Raw genomic sequence first — 16,822 nt, forward strand, 5'->3', positions numbered from 1 at the left:
TTTGCACAAGCGCATGACCCAACACAGGAGGGCCAACTCCAGTGGACCAGAGTCAGCAGTCCACCTCCACCTGAAGGACAAAGGACATTCTTTTGAGGACAGTGAAGTCCAGATCCTCTCCAGAGAACATCGCTGGTTTGAGAGAGGAGTCAAGGAAGCTATTTTTGTAAAAATAGAACACCCCTCACTAAATAGGGGTGGTGGACTCTACCATCTACCACTCCGTTTTGAAATCTCTACCCAAACATTTCCACCCCAGTTCACACCCGGACAATAGGCGTCGGTCGACAGGGGAGGATTCACAGACAGGTAACGACTCTCACCGATACTGGGCTATAAGGACTCAGTCGTTAGGAGACATTGTTGAGCATCAAAGGACTGAAACACCAAGTGGGATGAATACCTCCTATTCACCACCAGTCAGATAGAACTGATGAAGCCTCTTGGATGAGAGGTGAAACGTCTTCTACCTAAAACGACGCTCATGACTAATAGTTTAGAAGCAGAACCACTGCTGAAAGTGGGCAGCTTTCCTCAAAGAAAAAGCAAGTAAAGTGACCATCACTTCATTTGATACTGTTATTTAAAAAAGTGACTTGCATTGCAAAATTGGATAAAAGGAAACTATTCCATCTCACTTGTCAAAGTCTAGTTTCTCTGAGACCTGAACCAACAGTTACGAGGTTAGTTGAGATTATAATTGCTTGCAGTGTAGAACAGAAAAGGACATGGCGATAAAGAGGTGGATGTGTACACGGGTGGTGTGTTCTTTACAGCTGCGTAAAATATGGCTAACAATGTCCTTGGACGATGTGAAATTACAGTAAAAACCAGTGGAATTATATCTCGCCTGATTGAGAAGACTTTCAATTCTCAGCCTCTGTTTGTATAGGATTTTAATTCTTTTTTTTTTTTTTTTTTTTTACACGTTGCCAAATCCAGTTTTCTCAACTGATCGATTGAGGACAAAGTATGCCAGCAGCTGCTGACTGCACTATTTCACCTAACCAGCCACTATTGGGAGTGAACATTAATGTTTGTGATGTTGTTTTGGCCTGCAACCCACTGTTTGTGCACAAGTTGGAAAATGGCATAGCCAAAATAAAATGGTTACTAGCTTTGAACCCCGAGGGTCTCTTTTGAAAGGTAACATTTAATAATTTACTATCAAACATTCAGAATTAACACATGTCATACAGTATACTGTATAAGCCATACTGAATCAACCATATGCACACCTATGTAAATCTTTAAAGTCATCCTTGCCTATTATTTTTCTTTTAACTGAGGTACTGTCTGCGGAGGCTAGAAGCACTTGAAGACTCTTAGTAACCAACTGATATTATAGGTTTTTAAAAACGTTAAATGCCATATATTTTGATAAATATCAACAAGGCTAAATAAACTACTAATAAAACTGTTTAATAATAAAACTGTGCCACTTTTCTGGGCATTCTGGCTGTTTTATCTGCACAAAAAGAAATGCTGATGTATAACTAATAACAGGTGACAGCTCTGTGAATACCTACTGCCTCCTCTTTGTGATCCTGGAACTTGATATTAGTAGGCTGCTACCTCCCGAGGGGTGCTGAAATTTAGCTCCCAGGATGCACCACCAAAGCATGCATAGGGCAGTGGAAACAAATACAGAGTCTGGAATGCAGACCCTTCCACACAGCTAAAAATGATGATGTCTGTGGTGTCTTGTACGACCTTTCTTTTGGATGCTAAGGAACATTTGGTTTCCCCACTTGGCCAACATCTTTGATGTCAAAAGATTAAAAAAGTATTATTTTTCCTTTTCTAAATGACTAAGTCCAGCCAGAAGAATTCTGGTGTTCAAATACTTAGAAATCTTTTTCTCTCTTTTTAAAAGGAAGGAAAACAGGTTATTTTGAAAACAAGTTGGTTATCCAAACTGTTTGTAGTATGGTGGTGCTGTGGTTAGCACTATCGCCTCATAGCAAGAACACTCTGGATTCAATCCCCAGCTGACCCAGGGTATTCCTGTGTGGAGTGTGCATGTTCTCCCTGTGCCTGCATGGTTTCTCTCCGGGTACTCCAGCTTCCTCCCACAGTCCAAAGGAAACCCATAGGAGTGAGTGTTGTTATTTGTCTATGAGTGTGTGTGTGGTTGTTTGTTTACATGTCAGATCTGTGATTGACTGGTGACCTGTCCAGGGTAGACCCCACCTCCCACCCAGTGTCAGCTGGGATTGGCTCCAGCCCCCCACAGCCCTAGTCAGGATAAGCAGTATAGATAATGGATGGATAGGGCTTTTTATGCAAAACCAAAAGTTGCACAAACAGCATCTGTTTACATTAACTGTTAAGTGAATGTATAGGGGAAACAATGTACCTGTATGTGGATTGTATTATTTCCACTCCCTAACGTCAGTTGCTTCAGGTCAGCAGCAAATGGAACTGATATATCCAGACTGTGCAGCATCTGACTGACTTTACTTGCTATTAGTGGGACGGACACCTGTAACGTGCATGACTGGGACACGTGCAGAGTATTTTTCATGGCTTATAAGGTACTTTTTGCACATGAATAAGGAAAGGACCAAACACACCACCCACCCACACACACACCTTGAGCACTGATAGTAGTTATACAAACCCCAAATCCACTGAACTTGGGACATTGTGTAAAACATAAATAAAAACAGAATACAATGACTTGCAAATCCTTTTCGACCCATATATAATTGAATGCACAACAAAGACAAGATATTTTATGTTCAAACTGATAAACTTTATTGCTTTTTGCAAATATTCACTCATTTTGAATTTGATGCCTGCAACACGTTCTAAAAGAGCTGGGACAGGGGCAACAAAAGACTGGGAAAGTTGAGGAATGCTCAAAAAACACCTCTTTGGAACATTGTACAGGTGAACATGTTTATTGGAAACAGGTGAGCATCATGATTGGGTATAAAAGGAGCATTGCAAAAGACTGTCATTCACAAGCAAGGATGGGGCACAGTTTAACTCCTTTGTGAACAACTGCATGAGCAAATAGTCCAACAGCTTAAGAACAACGTTTCTCAACATACAATTGCAAGGAATTTAGGTATTTCATCACCTGCAGTCCATAATATCATCAAAAGATTCAGAGAATCCGGAGAAATCGCTACAGCAGGGAGGCCAGGATGAGAAAGAGGCAATGAAGAAAAGATACAATTCAATCACAGTCACGTGGTGCGGGTCACAGAGTTCAAAGAAAAATGAAAGAAAATATATCAAATCTGCCATAGGTGTTAAGGCAGAATCTGTCTGAAGATCCAATAAGTCACACATCTTGAAAGCAAGCAGATAGTTGGCTGAACCTGCTGCTTTGTTGTGTTTTCTGAAGACCAGTCACGTTGACTGGTGCGGATAAGCCCTGAAGTGATCTCACCAGTACAGCAGATGTTGTTGTGGTAATAACAGTTCAGAACACTGTGCCCTTATACTGTATATGTCAGTAAACATGTTGCATTTAATCAGTCCTCCACACTTCTTTCTCCTCTCAGGTCTGCTTTGATTTTTACACTATGGCTTCTATTTTAGTGGTGGCATAACAACCAGCACAGGCAGTGCGTCTACAGTGTTTTGATTTCCTGACCTTGAAGTTCTCTTTTTGATTTTGGTATTATGCTCAGCAAAAGGTGAGAGTTTGAGTTAAACAAGAGAGCACAAAGTGGATACTATCCAAAATACCAATTATCCAGTGAATAGTTGGTATTTTGGAGCAAAAGTGAATGGTAAAATGGTCTTATACTTGTATAGCGCTTTTCAGCACACTCAAAGCGCTTTCACACTATTCGGCCATTCACCTATTCGCACTCACACACGGATGACATCACCAGGAGCAACTGGGGGTTCAGTGTCTTGCTCAAGGACACTTTGATATGTTGACTGGACAAGCCAGGAATCGAACTGCTGATCTTCCGGTTGGGGAAACAACCCGGTCTACCTCCTGAGCCACAGCCGCCCCCAAGGGTGATGATTTTATCAGCAAGAGCAAAATAACACACTAATTTGCAATGCAATTCCAACAATTACGAATTTATAATTTTAAACTATTTATACTCTCCAGTTAGCAAATGCATTCAAAGCAAAACTATGTATTGTCAAAATGATTAAACCGTAAACAGATTTCCAGGCCACAAAGCAAAGCAAACCTGCCTTCACCTTTGTTCTGGCTGCTAAATCCTGCTTTTTCTATAATGCTCGAGTACAGCCACTCTTCAGATGTGCCGGCTACCTCACAGAAATTGTTGCAAATTGTTAAAATTGATGCCACACAACATTGTCAAAGCCCGGCACACAAGCTACCCACTATGCAACCTGACCACTAACAATTTGATTGGTGAATCAGGCATGTTATGCTAGTAGTGGCTAATGTAGCTCAGACTTTTTAAATTCAGCTCCAGCCCACGCTGACTCAAGTGACATCACTTTAATCAGCCTTCACTCAGCTCCTGCAGAAGACACTCATGGCTTTATTTAACTTTATTCACATATGCAGCAGCACTCTCCAACACCTGGAGGTATACTTTGATATGTACCCCATTAATGTAAGACTGCAGGAGGTGCTGTTGCAAGCATACAGTGGCAGGTTCATTAAATTATATTAATGTTATTCACTCTGCAAAAGGGGTGAGAGAAAGGGCAAGTATCTGACAATATTTGGTTGCTGCTTATTTTTCTTTTATTTTCAGGTATAATAGAATGCCATGTTTTCATGCCCAGCGTCAAATATATTGACCTGTCTTCTGCTGTGGTGATGTTGACTCTTGAGAGTTTTGTTAGTTATTCTAAAAAGGTGAGAGAAAGGCCAAGCACCTGAGAATGTTTGGATGCAGCATCTCTTTTTATTTTCAGGTACATCAGGGCCACATTATTTGAGTACTACACACAGACTTGTCAGTTGTAACCTAGCAACCTAAATGAAGTGGGAGTCATCTGATTACCCTCATTTATTACTGCCCACTTTCCAACTATTTAAACACAAGTGATGTTCCATGTTTTATACTTATCTTTTATGCACAACACTGTTATTGTCTATCATAACTTTAAGCCTGAAGTACCATACCAGCTACACCCATGCGGAACAAAATCATCAGTGTTCACTTTGGAATGGCTGTTCCTTGCACCGTTAAAATTGAGCCGTGTAGCTAACAAGGAAGTTAAAGCACATAAAAATAAGTCATTATAGCACATACACTCTGTGCAGATGCTTATATAATTAAATTACTCTGAGAAAAACCCTCATAATTCCATGTTGCTGACATATATTATTACAGTTTTAATTAAGTAATGGGAACATGCAGCAATTACATGGAAAGGGACATGTGGTGGCTGCTGAGCTGATCACAAACAACAAAGCTTCCTGTTCTAAAAATGCATTACACTCTAGAGAGTAAAATTCACATTGATTAAAAGCCACCCAGGAGTTGTAGTGAGGTGAGTGGAGCACCTCCTCTGCAGGAATCAAAGTTCGCTCTCTGTGGGAACTGAAGCCTTTGGTGGTGATCAGGGAGACCAGAATGTCAGTGTCAGCCACTTCCTCAGTCACAGTTCGGCTGGGGTGGTGACAGGAGGGGCTGACCTGAGAGGGTGAGGAGGGTGAAGTGGGGGAAGTCTAGTGTGTGGTCACAGCTCGTAGTCAAACTTGTACTCTTGAGCCAGGTAGATCCTGCGGAAGATGAGTGCAGCCAGTGCCAGTGTGAGCACTACGATGAGGACAGCGGAGCCTGCGTAGCTTTCATCCTGAGGTTGAGGGGGGGCTGGGGTGAAGGCTGGCCTGCTGGCTGGAGCTCTGCTGTCTCTCTGGCCCTGCTGGTTGTGCTGTTGGCTGCGACGCTGCCGGGGGCTGAGACGATGATAAGTGTTGGGGGCCGTGGGAGGCTGAGATTCCTCTACTCCTGTAGCTGGAGACACCTCTGTCTGTAGAGGAGAATGGCATTGAGAGTATTAGTGAAACAAGAACCAGGTTATAGAGCTGAAACAATGAACCCACTGATCAGCAATGCTTTGTCCAGTAGATATGGCTGTGCTGAATTTGGATTATCCAACAGCTTTAATCACGGCCCACAGACTGAGCACTGACCGTCACTGGTACTATAGCCCAGTGACCCATGATATAATCTTATTATTCACCAAGTTATTTCTTTCTCTTTCGTACCACAGCAGTAAAAAACACAAAGAAATTTTTCTTACATTACCACTGGCACCACTATCCTATTCTTCTTCATGTGCTAATTTTTACTGAGAGCTGTTACTGAGAGCAGTTTCAAAAAACATGGGAGGTGACAGATTCCTTTTCATCTCCTAAAGTTGACAACTCTCTGGAATCTCTCCATCGCTTCAAACCTATTGGATCTGGTCAGAGATGAAGGATTAGTATCTGCTTCTAGCTTTTAATTCTACATCTGATTGCTCTCATCCCCTCCCACAGATACACATCCTCCGCCTGCCTCTTACACGCACACACACACACACACACACACACACACATCCGTCTTTGTAAGGACACTCACTGATATAATGCATTTCTTATCCCCTTACTTTAAACCTAACCATTAGAACTAAAAGCCTAACACCTAACCTAATTCTAACATGAACCCTAAAACCAAGTCTTAACCCTCAAAAATGTGTTTCTCAAAGTGAGGACTGACCAAAATGTCCTCACTTTCCACAAATGTTCTCACTCTGTAGTACATTTTTTTTTGGTCCTCACTATGTAGTAAGTACAAGAACACATATCCACACACAGACATCTGGATGTAGTCCCAACAAAGATTTATCATTTGTGCCTTGTGTCTGTTATACTCAAATATTACTGGCTGTATGATCAGTGCTTTTAGTATTTAATAAACCCATATTTTAATAAATTGTAATGTACTCTAATATTATCTGAAGTCAGCCTCTGCCATCAATGTACTCCAATTAGGCCTACCTTTGTTACACTGTTACCTATTGGTGTTATAAATCTGGTTGTAATATAATTGAAACTAAATTTAAACTAATTATTTTTGTAAATGCCTCCTTTATTTTGCTCATTTTAATTATTGATCAAATAATGATCAAATTCCAAACTTTGTGGTGAATCATTTATAAGAGTGAGAGCTAAGGACAAGTGGAGTGACATCACAACTTACTGTTGCCTGCTGTGATCACTCACTCTAAATCTCAGTCTAGTTGATCACATAATTGCTAGCAATTGCTAGTTGAAAGGCAGTATTTATGAGCTTCAGTCCAATCACAATTGTATATTTATTCAGGTGTGTAACATCAGAAATGGAAAAATGTGAATACAAACAATTCATTTGGCTAAATCAGCAGCTGCTGAGGAGCTGGAAAGTGAGAAAATGTATCAATTTTTAAGCAAAGTTGAAATAATTCAAAATTCCAAACTGTGAATAGCTTCTGGTTGTCTGAGTCTCGAGCAACAGTAAACTGAATATCTTTCGGGTTGGAACTGTTGGTCAGACAAAACAGGACAAGACATTACCACTTTTCACTACTATCTGTCATTTTTGGTCAAGAATAATCAGTAATGCAATTTATCAGTAGTTGAAGCCTATGCTCATCCTATATGCCTCTGTACAGCAGCAAGGCGGTGTGGGAAACTGTGCACCAGCCTGTTTTATTATTGATGCCTTTTTCCTCCAACATCTGTGCCAGATGGTGAGTCTTATTTTTAACATGGACCTTCTGAGTTTATCCAAACTCAGAAACAGTAATCTGAGTTGACCCTCGGCTCTGCTCCTTCAGACCACTGCCGTGGATCTGTGGTAGCAGCTGGTGCCAAAATCAGTCCTCTTAGGCAACCAAGCTGGCCCACAACATCTGCAATGGTGAAAAGAAGCTGTGCAAACACAGGCTTCAAGCCATCATAACACATCCTCTCTGATGTTAAGAGAGCGCAGATGTCTGGCTGCTTGATTTCACACACAAACTCCACGGAACAAATACAGATAGCATGCCACTGCTTCTCAGGGAGACAGCTGGATCCATTCCTTCCATATGTATTCAGAATCATTTTGGAGCTCGATGGGATGCCAGCAGGTGATGACACACGTCACCAATTAATGTGAAAGACGGGTAATTTATACATAGAAAGCACCATGTAATCCCTTTGAACAATGTGGAGCTTCAGAACCATCAGTGCTCTGTCAATACTTCTAGTAGCTTAAATTCATTGAAAAAGAAACCACTGAATGCTGAAGACATCTCTGTTTTTTAATTATGCTTAACATTAGGAGAAAGAATTAGCAAAACCTAAACAATCCTTAGTATGAACTGTCTCATGTGAGTGAAAGAGATTTATACTGTAATGCAGTTTTCACTGAATCGTTAGTGATGTGAAACATCACAAGTGTCAGACTAGAGACAAATGGAAATACAGTATGCAAGACAGTTCAAATATTGAATGGGATACATCAGCACTCCTTTTTGAGTTGGTGATTCCTGAACCGTTTCTGTCAGACACGCCTTTGAAGCAGCATCCCTGACATATCACTGACTGCATTTTTATCCTCTGCAAACAGTACTGAGACAACTGATAACAGACGCTGGCAAACAGAATTTTACTGGCAAACTGTCTTGATGTTAGCTGCATTTCCAACTGGTCTTTTCTTTATAGTGATGCCACCACACTCCCAGTCCTCAGCAATTAACTTAATACAGAAACAGACAGAAATGACGTGAGGAGGATGATATTACAGTGGCAAGACATTTGTAACAATCCACAATTATACTGAGATTTTAAGACGATTTCCTAATTTCATGGGATTTTATTGTTTATTTTGATACCTTTAGTTGAGCAGTCCCTGGTAGGCTAGTGGTTAAGGCGCAGTGCTCTTGCCACTGCGACCCGGGTTTGAGTCAGGGTTGCATCAGGAAGGGCATCTGGCGTAAAATGTGCCAAATGTCAACATGTGAGTCGTCATTGTGACGATTCGCTGTGGTGACCCCTAAATGGGAAAAGCCAAAAGTGACTTTCTTTATTTTGATATACAGTATATATGCTATACATACAGTATACCATATATACTGTCATGGCCAAAAATATTGGCACCCCTGCATTTCTGTCAGATAACACACCACTTCTCCCAGAAAAATGTTGCAATTTCAAATTCTTTGGTATTCTCATGTTTATTACTTTGTTTGCATTGGAACAACATAAAAAAGCAGGAATAGCCAAATCTGATACACTCCACACAAAACTCCAAAAATGGACAGGACAGAATTACTGACACCCTCAACTTAATATTTGGTAGCACACCCTTTGGACAAGGTAACTGAAATCAATCACTTTCTGTAACCATCAGTGAGTTTCTTCCACCTCTCTACTGGAACTCTGGACCACTCTTCTTTTGCCAACTGCTCCAGTCTCAGATTGGAAGGGTTCCTTCTCCCAGCTGCTGCTCTGAGATCTCTCCACAGGAGCTCTATCTGGACTCATTGCTGGCCACTTCAGAACTCTCCAGCTCACTGTCTGAAACAATTTCTGGTGCTGTTTGAAGTCTGCTTTGGGTCATTGTCCTGCTGTAAGACACCATGACCTCTGACAGAGACCCAACTTTCTGACACTGGGCCCTACACTGTGCCCCAGAACTCACTGGTAGTCTTCAGATGTCATCATCCCATACACACACAGTCAAGACATCCACTGTCTGAAGTAGCAAAGCAACCCCAACACATCAGTGAACCTCCACTGTGTTTGACTGTAGGGACCGTGTTCTTTTCTTTCAAGGCCTCATTTCGTTTTCTGAAAATAGTAGAATGATGTGCTTGACCAAAAACCTCTATTTTAGTCTCATCTGTCCACAGGACATTCTCCCAGAAGACTGTGGCTTCCTCAGGTAAGTTTTGGCAAACTATGTTTCTGTGTCAGCAGTGGGTCCCCCTGGGTCTCCTACCAAAGCATCCCTTGTCATTCAGATGGCAACTGATAGTGTGAGCTGACACTGTTGCACCCTGTGTCTGCAGGTCAGTTTGAATTTGTTTGGAAGTTGATCGAGGTTCTTTATCCACCATTTGAACAATCTTTTGTTGTAGCCTGTCATCTGTTTTTCTCATTTGTCCACGTCCAGATTAGCTACGGCGCCATGAGCTGTAAACTTCATGATGTTATGCACAGTGGACACAGGAACAGCCAGATCTCTGGAGATGGACTTGGAGCCTTGAGACTGTCCAGGCTTTTCCACTATTGTGGTTCTCAAATCCTCAGACAGTTCTTTGCTCTTCTTTATTTTCTTCGTGCTCAATGTGTTCAACACGACACAAAGGCTGAGTCAACTTTTCTCTATTTTAACTGGTTTCAAGTGGGATTTCTATGTTGCCAGCACCTGTTGATTGCTACAGGTGAGTTTCATTACAAATTAAAGGAGCATCACATGCCTCAAACAACTATTTCTGATGATTTTAAGAAGGTGTCAATGATTCTGTCCAGTCCATTTTTGGAGTTCTGTGTGGAATGGATCAGATTTGGCTTTTTTCTCTGCTTTGTTGTGTCGTTCCACTGCAAATTAAAGAATCAAATCTGAGAATTTGTGATTGCAACAATTGTCAGGGAGAAGTGGTGTGTTATCTGACAGTAATGCAGGAGCGCCAATATTTTTGGCCATGACTATACTATATGTGCGTGCATACAGTATGTACTGTCTATGTGTGTATGCCGTATATGTTGTTGTGACTCGCTGCCATTCACGTGGCGCCATCTATAACAAATTTTTCTAAAAAAGACAGAAGACAGTGCTTTCACAATTCAGCTGTCACTGTTGAGGGGGAAGTTGAAGGCGGCAGGTGTGGATCTACATCTGGTTGCATGGACCATCAACTACCTCACAGACAGACCACAGTTCATAAGGCTGTGTGTTGGATGTGGTTGTTTGTAGCACGGGGCCCCCCAGGGGACAGTGCTTTTCCCCATCCTGTTCACCCTTTACACGTCGGACAACTCCCACTACCTCACATGCAAAAGTTCTCAGATGACACCGCCATTGCTGGCTGTGTATCTGGGTGGGACGAGCGGGAATACAGAGGGGTTATTGCCGACTTGGTGGAGTGGTGTGGAAAAAAAAAAAAATCATCTGGTCTTGAACACCAGTAAGACAAAGGAGATGGTGACTGATTTCCGGTGGAAATTATTACCCGTCACGCCAGTGAGTTTTCAGGGCTCAGACATTGACATTGTGGACACCTTCAAATATCTGGGTGTCCACCTCAATAATAAACTGGATTGGTCCAACAATACAGATGCCCTCTACAAGAAGGGACAGAGCCGCCTCCATTTGTTGAGGAGACTGAGGTCCTTCGGGGTGTGCAGGGCACTCCTTCGGACATTTTATGATACTGTGGTGGCCTCTGTAGTCCTCTATGGTTATAGTTGATTTGTCTTCATAGTTTTTGTGGTGTGTGTTGTTGTTGTTGTTGTTTGGTGCTTGTCTTTTCCTTTGTTGCTGCTGGGGCACAGGAATTTCCCCATTGTGGGATTAATAAAATCTTATTTTGTCTTATGTACTGTGTGCATGCATATTGTGGACAATGTATAATCTCAGGTAGGACAGTAAAGGAAGGTAGAAAGGTACTTGGCATGTTATGTCTTCTGATACTAGATGGCAACATAACTAGTGTGGCTAAACAGGATAAGACTGACAACCATCTTAGTAACTGCAGAGGATATGTACCATATTGTTGTCAAAGAGGTTGTCAATTTAAATGATTAAAATAATTCTAAAACTTATATTTCTTCTGCCCATGCATTTTGATAAGGCTGGAAGTATGCATTATGGGTTTTCAACTGCTTTTGTAATGTTTCTCTTGCAGACATGACTGACTCAGGCACAGTGCTGGGAGGGAGGGAGCAAAAGAGAGACTAAATAAGAGAATATACTGTACGTTTGTCCACAAATGAACTTGAGTTTTCAGTTTAAACAAATAGTCACATATTTTCATTCTGTTAGTGTCACTGTTAAGGAAGCCTGTGCTAAGTTGCATTAAATAACCTTTTCTGCATTGCTTTTACATATGTTTACATTTGGGCCACCAAACGTAGGGGCTTGGTGGCCTGCGGGGCCATTGCTTATAAATATTAGCATTTATCCCTGAGTAATGTTACATCATTTGTAAGTGGCTAACAGGCATGAGGCAGTCTGTTCTGGGGGTGGTGGGTTGGCCCAAGTCTAGTTCTGTGCTCTCCTGTGTGACCCCAGAATGGCAGTAACACTTACTTGTTCAGCCTGGGGCCTGTCAGCATCTTCCTGGACTGCAGATGTGGAGGTGTCTCCCTGGAGGAGTGTGGAAGGATGGCTTTCTGCTCCTCCAGTCTCACTTGCTTGACTGGATAAACTTGACTCTGCCTGTTTGAACACAGAGGGAACTGCAGTCATTTACACTCCTCTCATAAAGATGGAAAGTATGACCTCAAACCTATATCATGATAAACTGTCACACTGATTTATGTAATAATAATAATAATAATAATATATACTGTGCTTCACCTAAAATCTTTTACAGCAGTGGTACAGCTGTGCGAGTTTCCACAAGTGTGCAACACCAGACATAGTTTTTTAGGATCAGTACGAATACTGTAGGTTATTCATATTCACCTTATTTGTGTGTTCATTAAACTGGAACCTTTGACACCTGAAGGGCTCAGGAGGCCCAGATGGCTGTCCTAATAAATGTCAAAGAATGAAATGCCTAAACACAGAGAGGAGTTTGAACCAGGCCGCATCCCAACACAACCAGCACATAAACACCATGTCCTCCCTGGGAGGGTTGTCTCGATAGCCTATAGCCCTGAAAGGCCAATGTAATGCATCACAAATGTAGTATCATAAATACTAAAGATGTAATTTTGATGCCGTTTCATAGGAGATATTTCTTTTTCTTTCTGGTTGTGCTACAGTATTCACCGAGAGACAGCTGCTGTGCTGATTAAACACATTTGGATAAATTAAGTCTTTGGAACTAATTAACTTTTCAAGTTTACACACCAGCTCACGGCTGTCAATCAATACATGAATGCACTTCAACTATACTGACATCATTATGACTGACTTGCAGGCTAGCAAGCTGCTGAACTTCAGTGTTAGCTCAGACAGCTACACAAAAAAGAAATGGGAGTTTTGAAGAGAAGGAAGAAAAGAAACCAACACAACTGGATTTAGATCATAAAGTAATATTGGTGTGGCTGTAAGCAGATAGTGAGAGCTGACAGAGAAGAAGGATTTACAAAAGGATGCTGGCATTCTTTCTGCTTGACTGATATGTTGGTAAATGGTCTTATACTTGTATAGCGCCTTTCTACGCTTTACAGCACACTCAAAGTGCTTTCACACTATTCGGCCATTCACCCATTCGCACTCCCAAGCACTCGCACATTCACACACCGGTGACATCACCGGGAGCAACTGGGGGTTCAGTGTCTTGCTCAAGGACACATCGACGTGTTGACCGGGCAAGCCGAGAATCGAACCGCTAATCCTCCGGTTAGGAAACGACCCGCTCTACCTCCTGGACCACAGCCGCCCCCATTTTGTGAATTTATTAATTATAGTACTATGATAACAATTCACTATGTTCTCAAACATCGTGGTCTACTTTTACAAGAAAAGACTGTTGTGACGATGTGGCTGGTTTTACATAGCCTAATGTTATGTGAGTTCATGCATAGTGCAATCTGGCACACATCAAATGCATAGTAACAACATGCACCGTGTTTAACTGATGGGAGAAGCTCAAACTTGTTGGTAAACTAGGCTATTGCCATATCTAGAAGAAAAACGTGCTTATAAGAGCATTGTTTCAACAGAAATACAAGTGTGCTGCCTGTCTCGTTATTCTGACAAATCCATAAGGCAACCTGACATTATATATTGTCTGTTTAAATAGGTCGCAATTTAACTGTTGTATCATATGCAGCTGTTTTATTGATTTTTAAATGCTCAGAAATATGTTCTTGATACTCTTTTGCATTTAAATACCTATGTCAATGCGGTCGAAATCATCACTGAAATTCATGCCAGTTGATTTTCTGACAGTCTAGGCCACATGTCAAACTTAAGGCCCACGGGCCACATCCGGCCTGGTGTACAATTACATCCGGCCTGCGAGATCATTTTATAAATCCTTTTTTTAATGGCCTGGTGATATGAAGTGCCGATAACACACAAACTACAAATCCCATAATGCAGCGCAACAGCTGCCTTACCGAACCATAGGCTACCTGCGATCATTCTGGCGTCAATTACATCAGATCAATCAAGCGTCCGCTGATGTATACAACCCTAATTTTAAGTCAAAGCTAGCCCCTAACAATGGCCAAGAGAAAGGCTGATTCTGAAAACAGCCTCTCAAAACCGGTGGGAGGCTGAGTATATGTTTACTGACATTGCCGGTAAACCTGTGTGTCTTATTTGTGGAGCTAATGTGGCTGTAATTAAGGAATATAACCTAAGAGGTACTACGAGACAAAACACTAGGACAAGCTGAAAAACGTGAATGCAGAGCAGAAGCTACAGAAGGTAGAGGATTTGAAGAGGAATCTGACATCACAGCAGACGTTTTCACTAAAGCAAAATCACACAGTGAAGCTGCTATGAAAGCAAGTTTTATTGTGGCAGAGGAGAAAATCAGCCCGGACATTTACCGGGGGAGAGTTTCTGAAGAGCTGCATGATGACAGTGTGTGACGTCTTGTATCCAGGCAAAAAGCAGGTGTTTGCATATGTAAGCCTTAGCAGAAATACGGTTGCTGATTTTAAGTTCATTTATTTTGGAATAATATTGTATCCTGTCTGTTTCGATTCATATTTATGTTTAAAAAAAAAAAAAGTTTATTTTTAGTCTGTTCAATAAAATTTTATCCTGTTCGGCCTGCGACCTAAAGTGTGCTTTGAGTTTTGGCCCTCGTGTGATTGAGTTTGACACCCCTGGTCTAGGCTGTATATAATTAAAAAAATAAAGAAAGAAAAAGAATGAATAGTTGAACAGTCACACTGAATAGCTGACTGACAGACTGACAAAATCCTTTGTTGGGTACAGCCCTGCTGGATGCTTACCCCAACCTTAACCTGATTCCAGCCTCACCCTTACCTAACCCTAAACCAAGTTGTCACTCTAAAATTTAACAATTTACATGATGGGGACCAGATGCTGGTCAAGTACCCACAATGTCAGTTATACCAAGTGTGCAAACATGCACACAAACATACATATTGTATATATCTATAAAATCAGAAAATGAGTCACCAGGATGTGGACATAGAACATGAAGCAATAAAAGATAGAAGATCATTAATAAAGAACAGTGATGATATACCAGTCAATTGGTAGTTTTGATTTTCTTTGTTAGACTACTATCAATGAAACCCATCATTTCCTGAGTATTTTTCAAACTAAAACCCAACAAGAAAAGGTAGGGGCTATGCTTTTTGAGCTGCTGAAGTGTTGAGTTTTTTGGCACTGTACATCCACAACTTCTGGTGCACAGCTACGGCCATCACTGGAACACACTGCTCCCCCGACGTGGAATATCTGGCAGTGAAATGCAGACCTTTTAAAATGGTGAGAGAGTTTTGCTCGATCCTGATTGTAGCCGTCTATATACCACCGCGAGCTAATGCTAAATTAGCACTGGAGGAGCTGTACTGCCTGATCAACAGGCAGATGAACGCAAACCCAGAAGCGGCTGTGATTGTGGCTGGAGACTTTAACCATGTGGAACTTAAAGCAGTGTTTCCCAGATTCTAGAGATTCATCAATTTTCCAACCAGGAACAATAACATCCTGGGTCAGGTTTATTGCAATATCCAGGGAGCATACAAGGCCATAGCAGCTCCACACCTGGGCACGTCAGATCACATCTCTGTGGAGCTGACCCCAGCATATAAACCTCTGATCTGCAGGACAAAGCCAGTCACCAAAACAGTTAAGGTGTGGACGGAGGAGGATTCTTCAGCATTACAGGACTGTTTTGAGCATACTGATTGGGGGGTGTTCAAAGAGGGCTCAGACCTGGAGGCTTATAAATCAGCTGTTCTGGACTATGTGCAGTTCTGTACTGATGCTGTCCTACCTACAAAGTCCATCAGGGTTTTTCCAAATCATAAACCATGGTTGGACAGTACAATGTCACATCTGCTCAAAGCTCGGGATGCTGCCTTCAGATCAGGTGACAGGTTGGCCTATAGCAGGGCCCGGAAAGAACTAAAGAAAGGCATCCAGCTGGCCAAACGAAGGTACAAACAGCACATTGAGGGGCACTTCATGAATAACAACACACAGAGTATGTAGAGAGGCATCAAAACAATAACAGACTACAGAGGCAACAACCAGCAGGTCAGCCATAATTACCTAACACTTATGTCAGGATGCTATTTGTTGACTTCAGTTCGGCATTTAATACTGTAATCCCAGACAAACTTGCACTAAAACTGCACAACCTGGGAATGCCTGCAGTGCTGTGTCATTGGATTAAGGACTTCCTCACTAACAGGTCTCAAGTGGTGAGAATCGAAAGCTGCACATCATCCACACTGGTCCTGAACACAGGCACACCACAGGGCTGTGTGCTCAGCCCAGTTCTCTTCACTCTGTTTACCCATGACTGTGAGGTCATTCACTCCACAAACACAGTAGTGAAGTTCACAGACGACACCACCGTAGTGGGTCTCATCTCAGACAATGATGAGACTCACTACAGAGAGGAGATCCAGCACCTGAGAAGGTGGTGTTCAGATAACAATCTTCTCCTGAACACCAACAAGACTAAGGAAGTCATTGTGGATTATAGGAGGTCCAGGAAGACAAAATATGCT

General features: G+C 41.8%; 1 protein-coding gene across 1 annotated transcript in view; it reads right to left on the bottom strand.

Moving 5' to 3' along the window:
- Window positions 1–2,812: 2,812 nt before the first annotated feature.
- ube2j1 (ubiquitin-conjugating enzyme E2, J1) overlaps window positions 2,813–16,822 on the bottom strand; it is a 61,598-nt gene continuing 47,588 nt past the window's right edge. Inside the window, exons 7-8 of the mRNA XM_020612915.1 lie at window positions 12,231–12,359; window positions 2,813–5,937 (exon numbers count right to left, since the gene is read on the bottom strand). Of these exons, the coding sequence (XP_020468571.1) occupies window positions 5,644–5,937; window positions 12,231–12,359 (423 nt within the window). The 3' untranslated portion in view covers window positions 2,813–5,643. The remainder of the gene's footprint in view (window positions 5,938–12,230; window positions 12,360–16,822) is intronic.

The sequence above is a fragment of the Monopterus albus genome, unplaced genomic scaffold (assembly GCF_001952655.1).
Source record: "Monopterus albus unplaced genomic scaffold, M_albus_1.0 scaffold128.1, whole genome shotgun sequence".
In the NCBI taxonomy this organism is placed as follows: domain Eukaryota; kingdom Metazoa; phylum Chordata; class Actinopteri; order Synbranchiformes; family Synbranchidae; genus Monopterus; species Monopterus albus.